At 37.7% G+C, this 24,054-nt stretch overlaps 1 protein-coding gene across 9 annotated transcripts in view; it reads left to right on the forward strand.

The window, feature by feature from the left end:
* The window catches only part of REXO5 (RNA exonuclease 5), a 43,899-nt gene that overhangs the window by 15,537 nt on the left and 4,308 nt on the right, over window positions 1-24,054 (forward strand). For 6 of the 9 annotated variants that reach the window (XM_036824713.1, XM_036824712.1, XM_036824715.1 and 3 more), the window contains 10 exons: window positions 1,324-1,462; window positions 1,605-1,699; window positions 2,640-2,742; window positions 5,344-5,447; window positions 6,206-6,326; window positions 18,646-18,750; window positions 19,247-19,384; window positions 22,357-22,449; window positions 23,086-23,302; window positions 23,546-23,730. In XM_036824713.1, coding sequence (XP_036680608.1) covers window positions 1,324-1,462; window positions 1,605-1,699; window positions 2,640-2,742; window positions 5,344-5,447; window positions 6,206-6,326; window positions 18,646-18,750; window positions 19,247-19,384; window positions 22,357-22,449; window positions 23,086-23,302; window positions 23,546-23,730 — 1,300 coding nt within the window. The remainder of the gene's footprint in view (window positions 1-1,323; window positions 1,463-1,604; window positions 1,700-2,639; window positions 2,743-5,343; window positions 5,448-6,205; window positions 6,327-18,645; window positions 18,751-19,246; window positions 19,385-22,356; window positions 22,450-23,085; window positions 23,303-23,545; window positions 23,731-24,054) is intronic. The other 3 variants (XM_036824717.1, XM_036824719.1, XM_036824718.1) reach the window with 3 other exon arrangements.

The raw sequence follows: 24,054 nt of genomic DNA on the forward strand, positions 1-24,054 counted from the left end.
GTAATTGTTATCTAGCAACTGCCAAACAGCTTTGCTCTCTGATGAGACCCCATCTGAAAAATCTGCAAATCATCTTCTGGCAGTCAAATGATTTTAGAGCTTAATCTGCCTTGACCCCAGAAACCAAAACAAAACTAAGTGTTTCCACAACAGGAATTTTTTTTTTTTTAATTTTATTTATTTATTTATTTATTTATTTATTTTGGCTGTGTTGGGTCTTTGTTTCTGTGTGAGGGCTTTCTCTAGTTGGGGCAAGCGGGAGCCACTCTTCATCGCGGTGTGCGGGCCTCTCACTGTCGCGGCCTCTCTTGTTGCGGAGCACAAGCTCCAGATGCACAGGCTCAGCAGTTGTGGCTCACGGGCCTAGTTGCTCTGCGGCATGTGGGATCTTCCCAGACCAGGGCTCGAACCCATGTCCCCTGCACTGGCAGGCAGATTCTCAACCACTGCGCCACCAGGGAAGCCCCCACAACAGAAATCTGAAGCTCAAAAATTTTTCTCTCTCTTTCCAAAGATTAGCAAGTAATTTCAGAATGTACACACTACAGTGATTAGGCAAAGAAAAGCCAGTGAAACGTTACCGTTGCTGCCCATTGTAGTTGCACCTATCAATTCATGCTTACTTAGGCACAGAGAGGCCGTGATGGTGATAAAGACTCCGCTGTTGGCAGACATGACAATTAGACAGTATTTTTAGGGAACAATCATATGTGACAAAGATGTATGTATAAGGGTATTTGTCATAGTATTGCAGAAATATGGGAATATGAATGAAAGTAGGGGGTTGGTTAGAATGTTATATTTATCTAATGGAGTACTGTAACCATTTAAAAGGATGTGCTGAAATAGATTTATTGATGTGAAAACTTGTTCATGATATATAGCACATGTTATGATCATATTATAAAGTAGCATAGGCATTATGATTGCTTTTTTTGGGGCCGTACCATGTGACTTGCGGGATCTTAGTTTCCTGGCCAGGGATTGAACCCAGGCCCATGGCAGTGAAAGCATGGAGTCCTAACCACTGGACCGCCAGGGAATTCCCATGATTACATTTTTATAAAAATGAAACATATACATGAATATATATGTATCAAAAAATAATGATAGAATATTTACTAAAGTGTAAAAAATGATCTCTGGGTGGTGGGATTATGGGCAGTTTTTAATTTCTTCTTTGTTATTTGATTTTCAACCTTGTTACACTGAGCATTTATTAATTTTTTATTAATTTTTTAAAATATTCTTTTTGAAATGACTTTCCAGGGAGGAAAGCTTATTAATATCATGGTCTGTCCATTTCTCTTTTTTTATTGAAAGTTTCTCAGGAATCACAAAGAAGATTCTTAACCCAGTGACAACCACACTCAAAGATGTACAGAGACAGTTAAAAGCACTGCTTCCTCCCGACGCTGTGTTAGTGGGCCACTCCTTAGACTTAGATCTCAGAGCACTGAAAGTGAGTATCTGATTTAGGACTTAGTTTTTCTAGCATATGTCCCTGTTTCATTAATCTCAGCTCTAAAGCCTTCTATCCCCCAACCCACCTGTTTTTTCCTTTAGCATAGGATGCTACTCATTGTATTCTCTTTCCTTCTCAGATGATACATCCATATGTTATTGATACATCATTGCTTTATGTCAGAGAGCAGGGCAGAAGATTTAAGCTCAAGTTCTTAGCCAAAGTTATTTTGGGGTAGGTTTGTTTGCATATTATAATATTGTCCTGATAGACTCTACATAAGTTAGCATATTGTATCTTATTTAATGCATATTGCAGTGTTCAGCCTCTCTCCTTTCCCTCTTAGTTTGTAAACATTATTATGAATTCTGAGATCCTAATTTCAGAGAGAAGTATGACTCAGAAATGAAAAAACTGTGGGAATACAAAAAGGAGTTGCATTCATAGCTGAAGGTTGATGGATAGAACTGGACAGAGAGGCAGAAAAGTTACCCAGAATTTCGAAACATAACGTTCCTATATTGAATGTATCCTATTATGTACAAACACATATTGTACAAAGATATTCATTATAGTATGATTTAAAATAGCCCAAAAGAATTCAGATATTCTACAGGACTAGTTAAATAAATTATGGTTATCTGCGTGACTAATACTTTGTTACTGAATATGATAGATCTTTATGTGTTAATAAGGGGACCTCTAAGATGCTACTGAGAATAAAATGGAGATGCAGAACAAGATGCGTAGATACTGAGATATTGATTGATGTAGATTAGATTTAGATATATCTATAGACATAAACATATGTATTTTTTAAGATTTTAAAAAACAAAGGATTTTTAAGTATATAATAGAAAATTTCTGGAAGGTAACTTTAAAACAACAGCTACGTCTAAAAAATGAGACAAGGGGTTGGCTGGGGAGTGGACCAGAGACTTTTTATTGAGTAGCCTTTGATGATATGCTTGCTGTAAACAAAGCCATTCCTGATCATTCTGTACCCTCAGTACCTCTCAGGTCCTGGCACTAAGTAATAAAGGAATCTTGATTGTTGTGACTCAAACCTAATTACTAGAATGCTGAAATTCTACATGTAGCCAGAATATTTGGGATGAAAGAATCTATCATTAAAAATGCTCCCAGGTATGTCAATTTTACCTTGACTTTCCAGGAAGGATATACAGTGTCCAGATAGGTTTGGTCATGATGCCACAGAAGATGCTAGAACAGCCCTTGAATTGGCTCAGTATTTCCTCAAATATGGCCCAAAGAAGGTTAGTACCTTTGCTTTCCTTAAAATTATGAGACTAGAACAGAGTCACAGACCACCATATCCTGCTGTTACCTTTCTTAACAAAAATGGCAGTGTAATTCAAGGTGAACATGTATTTGAAATTAAGACCTGTATCATGTAGTGGTTAAATATGTAGTCTCTGAAGTTGGACTTCCTTGTTTTTAAATAGGTCTGGCTATATGATATCTAGCGCAATTTCTCTGAGCAACTTTAGTTTCTAGATCTGTAAAATGGGAGCACACTTCTCTGGGATATTGGTGAGGGTAAATGAGATATTATATAGTATAAAGCTCTTAGCACAGTGCCATGAATATATTAAGCACCATAATGTGGTGTTAATCATTGTAGCTGAGGGACTTCCCTGGTGGTCCAATGGTGAAGACTCTGCACTTCCACTGCAGGGCGCACGGGTTTGATCCCTGGTTGGGGAACTAAAGATCCTGCATGCCACTTTTAATTCATTGTAGCTGATGCTAATAATTGTGATAATTATAAAAATCTAGATAGATTTTTGCTCTCTTGGGGTGTGAGTAGCATATCATTGTTTCAAAAGCAGTTCAGTGGGCCTGGATTAGAACAGCACATAAAGGAGGCATTGAAGAGGATGTAGTTTCTGACAGACTGTGTTATAACACATTCTAACCTATTAGATTGTCCCATTGTGTGATATTTTCTAACATGACCCCATTATGAAATAAATGGTAGTCCATATAGAATAATAAAAAGCCAGAATAGTTTTTTGTGTCATGGTGATAGAAAGACATTGTAAAATATCTTATGCGGCATGTGAATAATGGCCAACATTCACTGAGATCTTACGAAGTATACTATTCTAAAATGCTTTATATACATTATCTTATCCTTATAGCAACCCTGTAAGTTAACTATTGATATCATTATATATATGATCGTTCAGAGGTTTTGAAAGGTTAATAACTTATTGAGGGTCCTACAGTTAGAGGCAGAACCAGGATTCAAACCAGGGTCTGTCAGATTCTAAAGCCTGTCTTTGCTCTACATGAGGAATTAGCAAACCTTTTCTGTAAAGGCCAAATAGTAAATATTTTAGGCTCTACAGACCATACTGTCTCTATCACAGCTACTCAACTTGCTGTTGGTAGTGCAAAAGCAGCTATAACAGTATGTCAGTAAAAGGACACAGCTGTGTGCCAGTAAAACTTTATTTACAAAAAACTGACATTAGGCTGGACTTGATCCAATGACTGTAATATGCCAACCCCTGCTCTAAACCACTGCACTGAGGTTCTAAAAACTTGGTCTCAGGACCCATTTATCCTCAAAGAGCTTTTGTTTTTGTGGGTCATATCTATCAACATTTACCATATTAGAAATTACATATGAGAAAAATTATATTTACTAATTTGTTGAAAATATTTTTAAAAATCATTACATGTTAACATAAAAAATGTATTTTTATGGAAAAAAGCATTTTCAAAAAAATTAATGGGAAGACCGTCATTGTTTTACATATTTTGCAAATCTCTTTAATGTCTAGCTATTAAGCTCCTATTAAGGAGACTAGTGACTTTCTCATATCTGCTTTTACGTCTAATCTGTTGTGTTATATAGTTGGAGAAGACAGGACCTTGTAAACTTCCCCCTGACAGGGTCTCTGGAACCCCTAGGAGTTCTCAATCCACACTTTGAGAACAGTTGCATTCTATTATGCTGCCACTTGATTTCCAGGAAAAATTGCATCTCACTTGAGTAAAATCTCAGGAAATCTGAATTAAGGATGGACTTTAGTTAATAATAAGATACCAGAAAAGAATCTAAAAAAGAGTGGATATATGTATATGTATAACTGATTTGCTTTGCTGTACAGCAGAAACTAACACAACATTGTAAATCAATAATACTCCAATAAAAAATTTTAAAAAGAAAAAAAATAACATATCAATAGTGGTTCATTAATTGTGTCAAATACACCACACTAATCTAAGATAGTAATAATAGTTGAAAATGGCAGTTGGATATATGTGGGAACTCTGTACTGTCTTTGTAGTTTTTCTGCAAATCTAAAATGATTCTAAGTAAAAAAAATATCTGTATCTCTATACATCAGAACTCCCAAGTGGGCTCCCACTTTATGGAAAGAGAATAAACTAGAATACTTTTCATGATTTTGTGTTAATCCAATAAAGTCTTTTTTTCATATTGCCATGAAAGCCATTCTTTTATAATTTCCAAAAGTTGCATGTTTGCAGAGAAGTAAGTTTTAAGTGACTTTGGAATGAATGATGAGCCAAAATTGCCATTGCTTTTCACTTAGCCCTACTTGGCCCTTTCCCATATTCATGTCACAACATCAGCAGCTGGTAACAGATTGCCATTCTTGGCTAAGCAGCCAGAAACCATCTGGTAACTATTGAACCCAGCCTGGGACTGTGGCAACAGCATGGTCACTGTCTACAGAAACAGAGAACACCACTTGAGTGGGTTTTTCTTGGATTTTTGGGGGGTTTGGGTGTTTTGTTTGTTTGTTTGGTTTCTTTTTTTTTTTTTAGCCTCAAATACTTTGCAAGATATTAAATGATTTTACCACTTTATTTTCCTTCAGATTGCAGAACTAAACCTGGAGGCACTAGCTAGTCACCAAGAACTAGAAGCAGCAGGCCTAGAGCCGAAAAATACAGCAGAAGTAGTTCAGCAGCTAAACACAAGGTAATATTTTTTAGTTCTAAATAGTCGCAAAGACAAATGGAGTATCTGGTTTCTTATTTAACAACAAAACCTGGAATATTTTTTTCCTCTTTTGAGTCTATTGAGAAATGTTTACCAATTATATGAGTAACATTCTTCCATTAGAAAAACCATGGATGGAAAAATACCACCTACTGCCCTAAATAGCATCTGTTTTTCTAATTTTCTGAATCTATTGATTGGTCTTAAAATAACTCACTTTACAAAAAAAGTAAGACATTGAAATACATTGAACTAAGTGGCATTAGGGGAGATGATAGACTAGTGAGTATTTTGATTAGAAGAGTCAGCTATAGCCTTGATGTATTGCCCAGATTGGGAAAAAAACAAACAAAAAACAGACTCAGAAGAGGTTTGTCTTCATACCATAGTAAATGTATCAGATCCTTAGAATCTAGCCTAAATTTTGATAAAGAGTTTTGAGTATATTTTTTGTTTATCCGTCCTCTCCCTAAATGTAGAGCAACAATGTTCAATATGATTTCTGTAATGGTGGAAATGTTCTATATCTGTGCTGTCCAATAAGGTCCATACATGTGGACCTTATAGTACATGTGACTAGTGCAATTAAGGAACTGAATTTTTATTTTATTTAATTTTAATTTAAATAACCACACGTTGCTAATGGCTACCAGGTTAGACAGTGCAAGTATAGAGAAGTAATTCTTGGGTTAGGGAAAACTGTTGTTCCTACCTTGATCTCTTCTCCTTCTTTACAGTGTTTTAGAATGCTTGGACTCAATGGGCCAGAAGCTCCTTTTCTTGACTCGGGAGGCAGATGCTACTGAACTTTCTTCTTCCAAAAACTGTCAAACTATTAAGTGCCTTTCAAATAAAGAGGTGAGTGACCCAGTATCTCTTTGACGGTTGCATTCAGAGTAGAGGGTAATGTAACCCTTTGCAACCCATGCAAGTATCAAGCTTTTTTTCATTAGCAACCTTGGCTACCATTAGCCAGTCTGGCTTCTATCTCAAATTTTGTGTGGAGCACTTTTAGTCTCAATTACCCCATAGGAGCAGAACTGTCAGCTGCCAGTGTCTGTTTCCAGATTCCAGCAGGCCTGTGGCTTTGGCCTTGCACACCACTTTGAATTTCTGTTCTTTTTTCTGGTTCATGGAGATGTTTATCTTGGCTCTTGGCCTGACTATATCTTTTTGGTTTTCCTATATATATATATTTTTTAATATTTTACCTATCATTTTTTTAATATATTTTACCTATCATTGCTGTATGTGTATAGCAGAAGGGATGCATCAAAGCGTGAACTTATGTCATCTTGTTCAGAGGCTCTGTAATTTTTTTTAAGCATTTTATTTGGAAATAATTTCAAACTTACAGGAAACTTGCATGAATGGTGGAATATCTGTATACCTTCTATCTAGATTCATCTTCTGTTAATACTCTGCCTCATTTGCTTTATTATTTGTGTGTGTGCTGGGTTGCTCCTTCACTTTTTACACTTTCTTGCTCTCTCTTCCTATGTCTATATGACATTTCATTTTTTAGTTTCCTTTAGTCTGGAACCATTCCTCAATCTTTCTTTGTCTCTCATGACATTGGTAATTTCATTTTGGGTTTCCTCATGATTAGATTCAGGTTATGCCACAACAAGAGGCATATGTTGTCCGTCTGTCCCTCTCTTGTGTTTATTTTGATGACCTTAACAAGATGTTGTCTAGTTTCTCCGCTGTAGAGTTACTATTTTTTCCCCTTGCTTTGAATAAATAATATGTGAGGATATACTTTAAGAACAGCAAATATCCTGCTTTTCATCAAAATCCCCACCTCCTCTTATATTTAGCAAAAACTGATGATTCTTAACTGAACCAGTTTTTACTGTGAACTAGTTTTTATTGTACAATGATGGTTTTCCAACTCTATATATTTCCTCCATATTAACTAGTTGTTACTCAGTATTCTATGAGCAAGAGTCCTCCCTTTACCTTATTTGTTCATTCATTCATTCATTCTGTGTGGACTCATGGATTCCTGTTTATTTCAGTGGTTTATAATTTATGATTGTACTAAATTGTTTTGGTTTACACATTTCTCAGATTTGGTAAGCAGTAGCCCCTTCAAGCTGGCCCCTCTGTCCTTGTGACATGCACCCATAATTTTTTTTGAGCATTTTCTTCCTGCTGGCACAATAAGAAAGTCAGGTTCATCTTGGTATTAGAAACCAAGATCTGGGTGCTGGGTGTGCATATTTTTACTGGGATGTCTTTGCTTCTAGACCCTCAAAGCAGACAGAGTTAGGAAATATATGCATGTAGGTAGGATATGCGCACACACACACACAAATATGTATGTACAAACAAATACGTATTTAAGAAATCAAGTGTCTATACCAGTACCTCTAATTTCAGCCCTTGCACAGGATTCTTCGTTGCTTTTCCTCATTTCATCTTTGTATCTCCCTTTATAAGTTACTTGGATTCCTTTTTTCCTCCCCTTCAGATTAGCTCTTATGCATTTAGAATACAGTTGGGTTCATTTGTTTCAATTTGCTTTTAGTTTTATTTTTTTTTTCTCTCTTCCATCCTTGTTGATTTATTTTTTGGATCTGTAGAACATTAACATGCTTCCAAAGGCGAAACTACACAAACAAGTATACTAAAAGTAGTGTCATTCCTTCTCATATCTATTTCACCCAGTCCGCCCTCCACCTATCTCATGTAAGTAAATAACATTGTTGTTTTCTGATTTATCCTTCCTTTGTTCCATTTTTTGTAAAGAAAAGTAGATATATATACGCTTTCTTATTTCTTTTTCTTTCTTACACAGAAGACAACATACTATATAAATAAACTCTTTTGCTTTTTTCCCTTAACAAGATGTCCTGGAAATCATACCAGGACATAAGGTTCCAACTTCCCATTTTTGCATATGGATATCCAGTCTTCCCAGTCTCATTTTTTTGAAGAAACTATCCATTTCACATTGAATGTTCTTGGCACCCTTGTCAAAGATCACTTGACCATATACACAGAGCTTTATTTCTGAACTCTCTTTTGTTCCATTAGTCTATTTGTCTGTCTTTATGCCAGTACCACACTGTTTTGATTACTGTAGTTTTTAATATGTTTTGAAATCAAGAAGTTTGTGTCATCTGACTTCATTCTTTTTCAGGATTATTTTGGCTATTCAGAGTCCTTTGAGATTCCTTATGAATTTTAGGATGATTTTCTTCTTTTTCTGCAAAAAATGACATTAGGATTTTAATAGGGATTGAATTGAATCCATAGATTGCTTTGTATACTGTTGACAACAATAGTGTGTTCCAGTCCCTGAACATGGAATGTTTCCTTTTATTTGTGTCTTTTAAAATTTCTTTCAGCATTGTTTTGTAGTTTTTAGCATAGAAGTGTTTCACCTCCTTGGTTCAGTTTATTCCTAAGTATCTTATTCTTTTTTGATGCTATTGTACATGAGATTTTTTTCTTAATTTCCTTTTTTGATTGTTCATTGTTAGTATGTAGAAACACAACTGATTTTTTGTGTGTTGATTTTGAATCTTTCAAATTTGCTGAACTCATTGATTAGTCCTGACATTGCTTTTGTAGAATTGTTAGGGTTTTCTAAATGTCCTATGTGAACAGAGAGAGCTTTTCCAATTTGGATGGCTTTTGTTTCCTTTTCTTACCTAATTACTCTGGTTAGAACTCTCAATACTGTGTTGAATAGAGTGGCAGGTGCAGGCATCCTTGTTCCTGATCTTAGAGAAAGTTTTCAGTCTTTCACCTTTGAGTGTGATGTTAGCTGTGGGCTTTTCATATATGGCCTTTATTATGTTGGGGTAGTTTCCTTCTATTTCTAGTTTGTTGAGTGTTTTTATCTCGAAAGAGTGAATCTTGTCAAATGCTTTTTCTGCATCAGTTGAATGATCATGTGGTTTTGTCTTTTCATTCTGTTAATGTGGTGTATTACATGGAATTGTTTTCATACATTGAACCGTCCTTGCATTCCAGGAATAAATCTCACTTGGTCATGGTATAATACTTTTAATGTGCTGTTGAATTCAGTTTGCTGACATTTTGCTATTTAATGTAATCACTAGATTGGAAGGACTATTTCCATTTTGTTGTTTTCTGTATGTCTTACAGCTTTTTGTCCCTCCTCTCCTTTCTACTGTCTTCCTTTGAGTTTTGATTTTTTTTTTTTGGTAGAGACATGCTTTGATACCCTTCTCATTTCCTTTTGTGTATGTTCTATAGATATTTTCTTTGCAGTTATCATTGCAGTTACATAAAACATCTTAAAATTATAACATTCCATTTTAAACTGATAGCAGTTTAATTGCATACAAAAACTGTACTCCTATAAGCTCCACCCCCTCAACTTTGTTACTGATATCATAAATTGCATCTTTATATGTTATATGCCCATTAACATAGGCATATAGTTATTTTTTTCATGTTTTTGTCATTTAAGTTCTGAATAAGAATTAAAAGTGAATTTATGCACCAAAGTTACATTAATACAGGTTATTATATGTGTCCATGTATTACCTTAACTGGAAAAATTTTTCATGTTGTTGTCTAGTATCCTTTCATCTTGAAGGACTCCCTTTAGCATTTCTTATAAGAGCAGGCCTAGTGATAATAAACTTTCTCAACTTTTCTTTTCCCTGCATTTTTGAAGCATAGTTTTGCTGGATACAGTTTTCTTGGTTGATGGTTGTTTTTTGTTTTTTGTTTTCTTTTTTTGGTTGATGGTTTTTTTATCACTTTGAATATATCCTGCCACTCTCTTCTGGCCTGCAAGGTTTCTGTTAAGAAATCCACTGATAATCTTATGAAAGCTTCCTTGTATGTGATGATTTGCTTTTCTCTTGCTACTTCCAAGATTCTCTAATTTTTACTTTTAACAATTTGATTGTAATGTGTCTTTGTGTGGGTCTCTTTGGATTTATCTTTCTTGGAGTTCTTTCAGCTTATTGAATTTGTATGTTCATTTCTTTCCTCAGATATGGAGAGTTTTCAGCCATTATTTCTTCAAATAAGCTCTCTGCTCCTTTCTCTCTTCTTCTGGGACTCCTATAATTTGTAAATTGGTCCTAAAGATGGTGTCCCAACGGCTCTTAGACTCTGTTTCCTTTTCTTCATTCTGTTTTTTTTTTTTTTCTTTAACTTAATGATCTCAAAGATCTGTTTTCAAGTTTGCCTGATCAAGTCTGATGTTGAACCCCTTTAGTGAATTTTCCAACTCACTTAATGTATTTTTCAGCTGCAGAATTTGTTTGGTTCTGTTTTCTTTTTTTTTTTTAATTTAATTTTATTTATTTTTTTATACAGCAGGTTCTTATATAAGTTACCTATTTTATACATATTACTGTATATATGTCAATCCCCATCTCTCCCAATTCATCCCACCACCACATCCCCACCACCTGCTTTTCCCCCTTGGTGTCCATACGTTTGTTCTCTACACCTGTGTCTCTATTTCTGCCTTGCAAACTGCTTCATCTGTACCATTTTTCTAGATTCCACATATATGCGTTAATATATGATACTTGTTTTTCTCTTTCAGACTTACTTCACTCTGTATGACAGTCTCTAGGTCCATCCGTGTCTCTACAAATGACCCAATTTCGTTCCTTCTTATGGCTGACTAATATTCCATTGTATATATGTACCACATCTTCTTTATCCATTCGTCTGTTGATGGGCATTTAGGTTGCTTCCATGACCTGGCTATTGTAAAGAGTGCTGCAATGAACACTGGGTTGCATGTGTCTTTTTGAACTACCGTTTTCTCTGGGTATATGCCCAGTAGTGGGATTGCTGGGTCATATGGTAATTCTATTCTTAGTTCTTTAAGGAACCTCCATACTGTTCTCCATAGTGGCTGTATCAATTTACATTCCCACCGACAGTGCAGGAGGGTTCCCTTTTCTCCACACCCTTTCCAGCATTTGCTGTTTGTAGATTTTCTGATGATGCCCATTCTAACTGGTGTGAGGTGATAACCTCATTGTAGTTTTGATTTGCATTTCTCTAATAATTAGTGATGTTGAGCAGCTTTTCATGTGCCTCTTGGCCATCTGTATGTCTTCTTTGGAGAAGTGTCTATTTAGTTCTTCTGCCCATTTTTTGATTGAGTTATTTGTTTTTTTAATACTGAGCTGCATGAGCTATTTATATATTTTGGAGATTAGTCCTTTGTCCATTGATTCGTTTGCAAATATTTTCTCCTATTCTGAGGGTTGTCTTTTCATCTTGTTTCTAGTTTCCTTTGCTGTGCTAAAGCTTTTAAGTCTCATTAGGTCCCATTTGTTTATTTTTGTTTTTATTTCCATTACTCTAGGAAGTGGATCAAAAAAGATCTTGCTGTGATTTATGTCAAAGAGTGTTCTACCTATGTTTTCCTCTAAGAGTTTTATAGTGTCTGGTCTTACATTTAGGTCTTTAATCATTTTGAGTTTATTTTTGTGTATGGTATTAGGAAGTGTTCTAATTTCATTCTTTTACATGTAGCTGTCCAGTTTTCCCAGCACCACTTATTGAAGAGACTGTCTTATCTCCATTGTATATCCTTGCCTCCTTTGCCATAGGTTAGTTCACCATAGGTGCATGGGTTTATCTCTGGGCTTTCTATCCTGTTCCATTGACCTGTATTTCTGTTTTTGTGCCACTACCATATTGTCTTGATGACTGTAGCTTTGTAGTATAGTCTGAAGTCACAGAGTCTGATTCCTCCAGCTCCGTTTTTTTCCCTCAAGACTGCTTTGGCTATTCGGGATCTTTTGTGTCTCCATACAAATTTTTAGATTTTTTGTTCTAGTTCCGTAAAAAATGCCATTGGTAATTTGATAGGGATTGCATTGAATCTGTAGATTGCTTTGGGTACTATAGTCATTTTCACAATATTGATTCTTCCAATGCAAGAACATGGTATATCTCTCCATCTGTTGGTATCATCTTTAATTTCTTTCATCAGTGTCTTATAGTTTTCTGCATACAGGTCTTTTGTCTCCCTAGGTAGGTTTATTCCTAGATATTTTATCTTTTTGTTGCAGTGGTGAATGGGATTGTTTCCTTAATTTCTCTTTCTGATTTTTCGTTGTTAGTGTATAGGAATGCAGGAGATTTCTGTGCATTAATTTTGTATCCTGCAACTTTACTAAATTCATTGATTAGCTCTAGCAGTTTTCTGGTGGCATCTTTAGGATTATCTATGTAGAGTGTCATGTCCTCTGTAAACAGTGACAGTTTTACTTCTTCTTTTCCAATTTGTATTCCTTTTATTTCTTTTTCTTCTCTGATTGCTGTGGCTAGGACTTCCAAAACTATGTTGAATAATAGTGGCGAGAGTGGACATCCTTGTCTTGTTTCTGATCATAGAGGAAATGCTTTCAGTTTTTCACCATTGAGAATGATATTTGCTGTGGGTTTGTTGTATATGACCTTTATTATGTTGAGGTAGGTTCCCTCTGTGCCCACTTTCTGAAGAGTTTTTATCATAAATGGTGTTGAATTTTGTCAAAAGCTTTTTCTGCATCTATTGAGATGATCATATGGTTTTTTTTCTTCAATATGTTAATATGTTGTATCACATTGATTGAGTTGCGTATATTGAAGAATCCTTGCATCCCTGGGATAAATCCCACTTGATCATGGTGTATGATCCTTTTAATGTGTTGTTGCATTCTGTTTGCTAGTATTTTGTTGAGGATTTTTGCATCTATATTCATCAGTGATATTGGTCTGTAATTTTCTTTTTTTGTAGTATCTTTGTCTGGTTTTGGTATCAGGGTGATGGTTGGCCTCGTAGAATGAGTTTGGGAGTGTTCCTTCCTCTGCAATTCTTTGGAAAAGTTTGAGAAGGATAGGTCTTCTCTAAATATTTGATAGAATTCACCTGTGAAGTCATCTGGTCCTGGACTTTTGTTTGTTGGAAGATTTTTTTTTTAGTTTATTTATTTATTTTTGGCTGTGTTGGGTCTTTGTTTCTGTGCGAGGGCTTTCTCTAGTTGTGGCAAGCGGGGGCCACTCTTCATCGCAGTGCGCGGGCCTCTCACTGTCGCGGCCTCTCTTGTTGCAGAGCACAGGTTCCAGACGCGCAGGCTCAGTAATCGTGGCTCACAGGCCCAGTTGCTCCGTGGCATGTGGGATCTTCCCAGACCAGGGCTCGAACCTGTGTCCCCTGCATTGGCAGGCAGATTCTCAACCACTGCGCCACCAGGGAAGCCCTGTTGGAAGATTTTTAATCACAGTTTCAATTTCATTACTTGTGATTGGTCTGTTCATTTTTTCTATTTCTTCCTGGTTCAGTCTTGGAAGGTTACACATTTCTAAGAATTTGTCCATTTCTTCCAGGTTGTCCACTTTATTGGCATAGAGTTGCTTGTAGTAATCTCTTATGATGCTTTGTATTTCTGCGGTGTCCATTGTAACTTCTCCTTTTTCACTTCTAATGTTATTGATTTGAGTCATCTCCCTCTTTTTCTTGATGAGTCTGGCTAAATGTTTATCAATTTTATCTTCTCAAAGAACCAGCTTTTAGTTTTATTGATCCTTGCTATTGTTTTCTTTGTTTCTCTTTCATTTATTTCTGCTCTGATCTTTACGATTTCTTTCCCTCTACTAACTTTGGGTTTTGTTTGTTCTTCTTTCTCTAGTTCCTTTAGGTGTAAGGTTAGATTGTTTATTTGAGATTTTTCTTGTTTCTTGAGGTGGGCTTGTATTGCTATAAACTTCCCTCTTAGAACTGCTTTTGCTGCATCCCATAGGTTTTGGATCGTTGTATTTTCGTTGTCGTTTGTTTCTAGGTATTTTTTGATTTCCCCTTTGAGTTCTTCAGTGATCTCTTAGTTATTTAGTAACCTATTGTTTAGCCTCCACATGTTTGTGTTTTTTACGTTTTTTTCCCTGTAATTTATTTCTAATCTCATAGCGTTGTGGTCGGAAAAGATGCTTGATATGATTTCAATTTTCTTAAATTTACCAAGGCTTGATTTTTGACCCAAAATGTGATCTACCCTGGAGAATGTTCCATGTGTGCTTGAGAAGAAAGTGTAATCTCCTGTTTTCAGATGGAATGTCCCATAAATATCAATTAAATCTATCTGGTCTATTGTGTCATTTAAAGCTTGTGTTTCCTTATTAATCTTGTGTCTGGATGATCTGTCCATTGGTTTAAGTGAGGTGTTAAAGTCCCCCACTGTTGTTGTGTTACTGTTGATTTCCTCTTTTATAGCTGTTAGCATTTGCCTTATGTATTGAGTTGCTCCTATGTTGGGTGCATATATGTTTATAATTGTTATATCTTCTTGGATTGATCCCTTGATTATTATGTAGTGTCTTTTCTTGTCTCTTGTAACATTCTTTATTGTAAAGTCTATTTTGTCTGATACGAATATTGCTACTCCAGCTTTCTTTTGATTTCCATTTGCATGGAATATCTTTTTCCATCCCTTCACTTTCAGTCTGTATGTGTCCCTAGGTCTGACGTGGGTCTCTTGTAGACAGCATATATATGGGTCTTGTTTTTGTATCCATTCTGCAAGCCTGTGTCTTTTGGTTGGAGCATTTAATCCATTCACATGTAAGGTAATTATCGATATGTTCCTGTTACCATTTTCTTAATTATTTTGGGTTTGTTTTTGTAGGTCCTTTTCTTCTGTGTTTCCCACTTAGAGAAGTTCCTTTAGCATTTGTTGTAGAGCTGGTTTGGTTGTGCTGAATTCTTTTAGCTTTTGCTTCTCCGTCAATCTGAATGAGATCCTTGCTGGGTAGAGTAATCTTGGTTGTAGGTTCTTCCCTTTCATCACTTTAAATATATCGTGCCACTCCCTTCTGGCTTGTAGGGTTTCTGCTAAGGAATCAGCTGTTAACCTTATGGGGATTCCTTTGTATGTTATTTGTCGGTTTTCCCTTGTTGCTTTTAAGAATTTTTCTTTGTCTTTAATTTTTGTCAATTTGATTACTATGTGTCTCGGCATGTTTCTCCTTGGGTTTATCCTACCTGGGACTCTCTGCGCTTCCTGGACTTGGCTGGCTATTTCCTTTCCCATGTTAGGGAAGTTTTCAACTATAATCTCTTCAAATATTTTCTCGGTCCCTTCCCTCTCTCTTTTCCTTCTGGGACCCCTAGAATGCTAATGTTGGTGCGTTCAGTGTTGTCACAGAGGTCTCTTAGGCTGTCTTCATTTCTTTTCATTCTTTTTTCCTTTATTCTGTTCTGCGGTAGTGAATTCCACCCTTCTGTCTTCCAGGTCACTTATCCATTCTTCTGCCTCAGTTGTTCTGCTATTGATTCTAGTGTATTTTTCATTTCAATTATTGTATTGTTCATCTCTGGTTGTTTGTTCTTTAATTCTTCTAGGTGTTCGTTCTTTAATTCTTCTAGGTCTTTGTTAAACAGGTCTTGCATCTACTCGATCTTTGCCTCCATTCTTTTTCCAAGGTCCTGGATCATCTTCACTGTCATTATTCTGAATTCTTTCTGGAAGGTTGCCTATCTCCACTTCATTTAGTTGTTTTTCTGGGGTTTTATCTTGTTCCTTCATCTGGTAAAAAGTCCTCTGCCGTTTCATTTTGTCTATCTTTCTGTGAGTGTGGTTTACATTCCACAGGCTGCAGGATTGTAGTTCTTCTTGCTTCTACTCTCTGCCCTCTGGTGGATGAGGCTATCTAAGAGGCTTGTGCAGGCTTCCTGATGGGAGGGACTGGTGGTGGGTAGAGTTGGGTGTTGCTCTGGTGGGCAGAGCTCAGTAAAACTTTAATCCGCTTGTCTGCTGATGGGTAGGGCTGAGTTCCCTCCCTGTTGGTTGTTTGGCCTGAGGCAACCTAGCACTGGAACCTACAGACTCTTTGGTGGGGCTAATGGCCGACTCTTGGGAGGGCTAATGCCAAGGAGTACTTCCCAGAACTGCTGCCAGTGTCCTTGTCCCTGGGGTGAGCCACAGTCGCCCCCCTAGCCTCTGCAGGAGACCCTCTAACACTAGCATGTAGGTCTGGTTCAGTCTCCTATGGGGTCACTACTGCTCCTTTCCCCGGGTCCTGATGCACACACTACTTTGTGTGTGCCCTCCAAGAGTGGAGTCTCTGTTTCCCCCAGTCCTGTCGAAGTCCTGCAGTCAAATCCTGCCAGCCTTCAAAGTCTAATTCTGTGGGAATTCCTCCTGTTTCCAGACCCCCAGGTTGGGAAGCATGACGTGGGGCTAAGAACCTTCAGTCCCGTGGGTGGGCTTCTGTGGTATAATTGTTCTCCATTTTGTGAGTCACCCACCCAGGGGTTATCGGATTTGATTTTATTGTGATTGGGCCACTCCTACCATCTCATTGTGGCTTCTCCTTTGTCTTTGGACGAGGGTTATCTTTTTTGGTGAGTTCCAGTGTCTTCCTATCAATGATTGTTCAGCAGTTAGTTGTGATTCCGGTGCTCTTGCAAGAGGGATGAGCGTACGTCCTTCTACTCTGCCATCTTCTCAGGAAATTTTTAGAAGACATCCATTTTACAACATATGCTTGATATGTAGCTGTTTCTCACCTCCCCACTGCCACTCCAAGAGGAGAGGGCAGGCGGGCGGATTGGTGGCGCTGCACACTGGCAGCCCGTGGCCCTGCTGGCCCAGGCTCGGCCGGCCGCTCCACCCCACCGCCATTGCCTCCGCTGCCACAGTGTGTGTCTGGTTCTTTTTTATAGTTGCTGTCTCTTTAATGAAATACTCATTTTGTTCATGCATAATTCTCCTGATTTCATTAGTTGTCTGTCTATCTTTGTTCTCTTTTAGTTCTTTTTTTTTGTCAACTACCTCTCCAATTGTTAGTGCCTGGCATGGTGGAAGGGAAGACTTTCACTAATCAGCTCAGCCTGAGGTTTCAGGACCTCTCAAACATACTTTGAGGATGTGTCTTCTCTGAGCTTGTGCAGGTGCTTTTAGTTGTCTCATATTCTCTGAGCAGCTTGTCCCTGTTTCTCCTCAGAGCTTGCAATCTGTTGCTCCTCCTGACATCTGCCTTTGTAACTGCAGCTCTAATGTGCTGTGGTGATTGCATATGTTTTCAGTGGGTTCCAAACAAGGCTGCCAGTCCTATCAGTGCTCTGAGTCAGGTGGGACAGAAACTAGTCCCTCAGGCAGTGCCCAGCCTAGCCATGACATTGGCTGCATGGTCCACTCTTGTTTCTGTCCAGAGGGAAGATCCCCAGTGTGGGAAATTTCCTCTGTGTTGAGCCCTGCTGGGTCAGATAGGGCAGGTACAGATGGGTACACAAAACTACATATTTTCCTTTCCCTTTTGCTGGAATCCCTTCTGGTTGTTGTTGTGTTGTTGTTGTTTCTGGGTGCTGTAACTTCTCAACTGGTCTCTAGAATTGTTGCAAAGGTATTCTGGTCTATATAGTGTTAACTCGGTGTCTGTGGAAAACTGAGGGCCTAAAGCTTCCTTGTACTCTGTCTTGCTGATGTCATGCTCTCTCTTTTCTTTTTTTAAAGTGTTGGGGTTTTTTTTGAGAAAGATGTACTGGGAAAAATAAGAAGTTTATAATGCTCTTGGGAGGGATTGGTATTTGTTTTATTTTTTTTTCCCCCACAGGATCCTTAATTTCCCTCCTGATTTCTTTATTTCCTTCTTTTCCTTCACTGCAGTGTCTCCAGCAGGGTATTGCCTCTTCTCTATATATCTGATTCTTCCCCAGAAGCACTGCTTCTCTGAGGCTGTCAAGTCTCTTCCTTGTAGTTAAGTGCTTGAACTATCAAAGTTGTGACCTGTGTTCATTATTTTGGCATTTTGTTGTACTTTCTTTCTGGGGCTGATTTTGTTTGTTTCATCCAAGTCTTCCATGCCCCTTGATTTTTTTTTTTTTTTTCCCCCAGAGTCTCTTGCGTCTCTTCTCCCTCTCTTTATTCACAGGCTTGCAGAATTTAACTTGTTTGTTTACTTAGAGGTAATTTGAAGATTGTAGTAGCCTGCTTCTTAGTAATGCTAAAGATCTGGGTCATATGTGATTCTATTTATTCTCTTTCCTGATTATATGGTTTTTCTACAAGGCTGTGTGGTGTCACCATTTTCTTCTGGACCTTGAAGTCAGCCTCATATTGCTTTTTAATATGGGTAAAAAGACAACCATTGTTTATATTACTGTGGCTCACCTCCATGAGCCACAGTAGACTATTAGGTTCCTGCTTCATCCAGGCTGTGCTGTTTTCTGCAGGTTCTTGAGCAGGCTAGAGTGGAAATCCCCCAGTTTACCTTCAGCATCGTGCAGTTCTCTTTTGAACCCTTTCCACCCAACCTCACTGAGGAGATGAGCAAAAGAGTAAGTGAATGGGTTCTGCTAGATGATTTATTTGACCTATTATAATCTCCCCCCATTAAGGATGGTAATACATACTTCATTAAGTTTACTGTATACTTCTCTAAATTTTTTCTATATGTATTAATATATTACCATTTTCATTTTTATAAAAATGGGAATCAGACTTATATACTGTTTTGCAACTTTGTTTTTTCCTTTAACAGTGTAACTTACACATCTGTTCATAACACTGTATAATCTTATTTCCCTTGTGTTGCATAGTTTTCCATTGTATGATATACCTGTTTTCAGCATTTGCACTTTATAAATTTTTGCTATTCCAAATAATGATGCAGTGAAATCCCTGTATACAAATCCTTGTACATTTGGCAAGTGTTTGTGTTAAGAAATTCCTTGAAAGGAATTATCCCATGTTTTGACTCATGATTTCTTTAGATTTGACTTAATTCTCTTTCCACATCCACCTCCTTACTATATTCTGTTGTTTTTCTTATAGATGAGGATCAAGTGGATGGAGATGTCAACTGTCTATGCTGGGCCATTTAGCAAAACTTGTAACCTTAGAGCTCTGAAGAGGCTGTTTAAGAGTTTTGGTCCAGTCCGGTCAGTGACTCTTATTCTTGAAACCCATCAGGTAATGAGACAAGAAAACTTTTTTTTTGACCTTCTAATCTAGTGTGGGAAATTCAGATGCCTTCTAGGGGTCCTTCAAGTATTAGTGATTTGAGCTTGATTGTCACCAACTGGAATGTGAGACATGCTCTGTCTCTTGGGAACAGTGTTGCCCCATAAGAATGTGTGCCCCATATTGCCAGATCTTCTGATTTTTTTGTTTTGAGAATTGAGAAATCTGCCAATTTTCATATTGTTGGCTCCAATTTTCTTAAATATTATGTAAGCCAGACAAAAAATATGTCTAGTGGTTTAATGTAGTTTATGGGCTTCATGCTTGTGACTTCAGCTTTAAACGATAAAATGCCCTTTCAAAAACAGCAGTAGCTTCCATGTGCTGGGAAGTCTGTAGGGCTTAAATCCAAAGTAGGCTCATAGCTGGGTTAAGATACTAGAGGAGCAGGGCTTTTTTTTGTTGTTGCTGTTAGCTCTCCAATCTCTTGGAGTAAGTTTTGTTTATTAGTTTGTTATTTACATAAAAACCCTATAAAGAGTTTAATTATTTTTACTTTTTAAGAAATAATACTTGTATATGGTTTTAAAAATTCATACTTTTTAAAAGGATGTAATGAGTAAGCCTCTATCTTCATGGTCATAGCAGGAAGTCAGATAAAGACTAAAGTTACTATATGAAGCAATAACAACATTATAAGCACTATGAGACAGGAAGCCATGAAAAGAATTGAAAATAAAAACTTTTAACAGAATATCTGTAGAATGATATATAATAACTGGTAACAATGAAGGCCTCCAGGGAGAGAGGAACTAGGTGACTGGGAACAGGGGTTAGGGGAAGACTTTTCACTGTAAATTTTTTTGTACCTTTAGAATTTCGATATAGGCAACTATTAATCTGGTGCGTTAAACTATTATGTGTAATAGCTAATAATATAACTAATAACTATTAGGTTTAGTAACTATTAAAGTGAAGCAAAAATTAAAGTCTCCAAAGCGATCTAACTGCAGAATCCTAGATGTTTAAAATGTGCTTTCCCCAAATCTTTTATTGTCTTTCCTACACCTAAAAACAGAAATAAAAAGATCATCCCTGGGAACATAGACTGAGGGATGGGAAAGGGTATTCAAGGGCCTGTAACTCCTTCCTGTAAGTCGTCTTGTCTTTTTTTTTTTTTCTTTCTTTTTGTAAAGTATACATAAAATTTGCCTTTTAAACCATTTTTACGTATAGTTCAGTGTTATTAAGTACATTCTCTCTAGAACTTTTTCATCATCCCATACTGAAACTCTGTACCCTTTAAACAGTAACTCTCCAGTCCCCTTTCTCCCAGGCCTGTTAACTACTATTGTATTTCCTGTCTTATAAATTTGGCTACTCTATGTATATCATATAAGTGGAATCCTACAGTATTTGTCCTTTTGTGTCTGGCTTATTTCACTTAGCATAATGTCTTCAGGGTTCACCCATGATGTAGTATGTATCAGAATTTCATTTCTTTTCAAGGCTGAATTATATTCCATTGTATGATTATACCACATTTTGTTTATCCATTCATCCATCGATGAACATTTGGATTGTTTCCACGTTTTAGCCATTCTGAATAATGCTACTGTGAAATGAACATGGATGTACAAGTATTTGTTTGAGTCCCTGTTTTCAGTTCTTTTGGGTGATATACACAGATGTGGAATTTCTGGGTTAAATGATAATTCATTTCATTTTTTGAGGAACTGCCATACTGTTTTCTATAGCAGCTGCACCATTTTACATTCCCACCCGCAATGCCAAGGGTTCCAACTTCTCCATATTCCAGCTGACACTTGGGGGTTTTTTTTGTTTTTTGTTTTTTTTTGGTCTTTTTTTGTTGTTTGTTTGTTTTTGTTTTTGGCTGCATCCCATGTAGGATCTTAGTTCCCCGACCAGGGAACGAACCCGTGCCCCCTGCATTGGAAGCTAGGGGGTCCTAACCACTGGACTGCCAGGAATTCCTCTGACACTTGGTTTTTTTGTTGTTGTTTTTGGTTTGGGGGGCATTTTTTGTTTTGATAGTAGCCATCCTAATGGATGTGAAGTATTAATAGTATCTCGTGGTTTTGACTTGCAAGCTCCCTAATGATTAGTGATGTTGAGCATTTCTTTGTATGCTTATTGGCCATTGGTGTATCTTCTTTGGAGAAATGTCTATGCAAGTCCTTTGCCTATATTTTAATTGGGTTGATTTTTTTGTGTTGAGTTTTAGGAGTTCTCTATATATTTTAGATATGAATCCTTCAGTAGATATGTGATTTGCAAATATTTTCTCCCATTCTTTCTGCTGCCTTTTGACATTGTTGGTGGTTGTTCTTTGATACACTTTTTAATTTTGATAAAGTTTAACTTCTCATATTTTTTTTGTTGCCTGTGCCTTTGGTGTCATATTCAGGAAATCATTGCCAAATCCAATAAAATGAAGCTTTTCTATGGGAGCACTTTAATCTCCATGATGATGCTGTGGCTCAGACCATCACATAGATTTAGATACTCTGGTGTTAATCAAGTGCAATTTGAAGATGCAAATCCAGTGGAAGAACTTAACCTCCCCAAGCCTGTAGGAAAGCTGCTTGTCTAAAATTAAGCTAATAAGGCAAATAGGAATCTCTACTTGTGACTTGCAGCGGTAACTTTAGTGATTAATAATAAATGGTATGAACAGCAAGTTGGGTAGTAAAGAATTTGTTAGTGCTTTCCCCATACCACCCAGGGAGAGAAGGCTTCAATTTTAAGTGACAAGATTATTTTCTGAGAGAAACCAAGCCCTGAACCATGATGATTCCACTTAAAATTGATGGTCTGTGATCACTATCTAGCCCAGCACAGCAAGAACATCCATTCAGGTGGCTCTGGCCACTGTAGTTTAGGTGGGCCCCGTTCCTAGCCCCGTCTCTGGCAGTTTGAGCCTGGAAAGCAAAAGTAAGGAAATCTTGATTTTTCTGCAGCCACATCTCTGTATACAATACGAAATCCTGGAAGGTGCCCAGCTGGCCATAGAGTCTTTGGATGGCATCCTGGTAGAAGGTACCTGCATCAAGGTAGGGTTGCCAGAGAAAGCATAAAGTAGTATACTTCACTCAATCCTGTATTTTCAGTACTTGTATTTACTCAAGCCTGTATTTACAGCACCCTAAGACATAACAGCTTAGACAAGCACCCTCGAGAGGCTTAAGACACAAGATTTTCTGTTATGGAAAGCCTTTAGCCAAGGCCGGCATTCTTATAGTGGTGACCTAAGACATGATAGCTTTTCATTTTTGTCAAAATCAGCCTGGGCTACATCTTCCATGTACTCTTTATCACTACTTAGACCCCAAATGGTTTGTTCAGGGTGGTTTTTTTTGTGGTTGCCCTTTAGCTTTCAGGGGAATCAAATGGTATTTTGATGTTTCTTACGCAATTAAACAATTTCATTGGTGTAGAAGGCAGAGAACTGATTGCAGTTGGTGGGGGAGAGAAGGAAAGGGAAGAGAGTATTATTTACACAAAAATATTTACATTTTGTATTTATTTATCTATTACTTAAGTTTCTACCGTAGCCCTTTGGGGCAGTTATCATTAGCTTCCTTGTATAGATAAGGAAGCTGCAGAATTAAGCTACTTGCTAGTATGTAACAGGCCTGGGGTTTGAAGTGGTGACTTTTCTACCATTAATGCCATCTTTCCTTGGTTAGGTGCAGAGGCCTGTGACAGAGCTCACCCTTGATTGTGACATCCTTGTGAATGAGCTGGAACAAGATTCTGAGAACCAAGGTACTATATACCTGTCTGGAGTGAGTGAAACCTTCAAGGAACACCTGTTGCAACAGTCCAGCCTCTTCCTGGGCCTGGAAGCTGTGATCTTGCCTAAAGATCTTAAAAATGGAAAGCAGAAAAAATACTGTTTCTTGAGTAAGTCTATGCCATCGAATATAGCCTTGGGGAAGGAGATTAGAGATGGTGGTAACATGAGGTCAGAGAAAGGAAATGGTCAACAAGTAGTCCCTCCTGGGCTGGACCAGGTCAACATCTCCTGATTTTGTCCTTCTCCCTGGCTCTGGATGGGCTCCAGCTAGGATGGTGATCAGGTTTTTTGTTTTGGTTTTGGTTTTGGTTTTGGTCCTTAATAACAGGAGGGGGTATTCCTGTTTTCAGGATTCAAAACTTTTGGCAGTGCCCAGAGGGCCCTTGGCATTCTCACAGGCAAGAACTGGAAGCTGAAAGGCAGGCATGCCCTAACGCCCAGGCACCTCCATTCATGGCTCAGGGGCTTACCTCCTGAATCAAGGCCCCCAGGGCTTCGTGTCATACCTCCCCCCTCGGAGCAGGAGACCTTGCAGGTGAGTGATTAAAAGTATCCTGGGGTTAGGGGGGAAAGGTAGCTAGCTACCTTGGTTTGCTGGCTCTGGTGGTTGGCCTTCTGATGTTTATGGAAATTAGGCAGGATGGTCCTGCTCAAGTGACACTTAAGCCTTCAATCTTTTTTTTCCTGCCCTGCCACTAGTCTTACTTCACTCTCCAGTGTCTTCCAGCCCTGGACACACCTTTCTTTCTCCAAGATCTCTCATACTTTTGCCCCCTCCAAACTTGCTAAAATCAGGTTTTCCAGGTGTCTCTCCGAGGGACTTTGAGGGGTTAATACAGGAAGTTGGAGAGCTGGACAA

The sequence above is a fragment of the Balaenoptera musculus genome, chromosome 15 (assembly GCF_009873245.2).
Source record: "Balaenoptera musculus isolate JJ_BM4_2016_0621 chromosome 15, mBalMus1.pri.v3, whole genome shotgun sequence".
NCBI classification, from domain to species: Eukaryota; Metazoa; Chordata; class Mammalia; order Artiodactyla; family Balaenopteridae; genus Balaenoptera; species Balaenoptera musculus.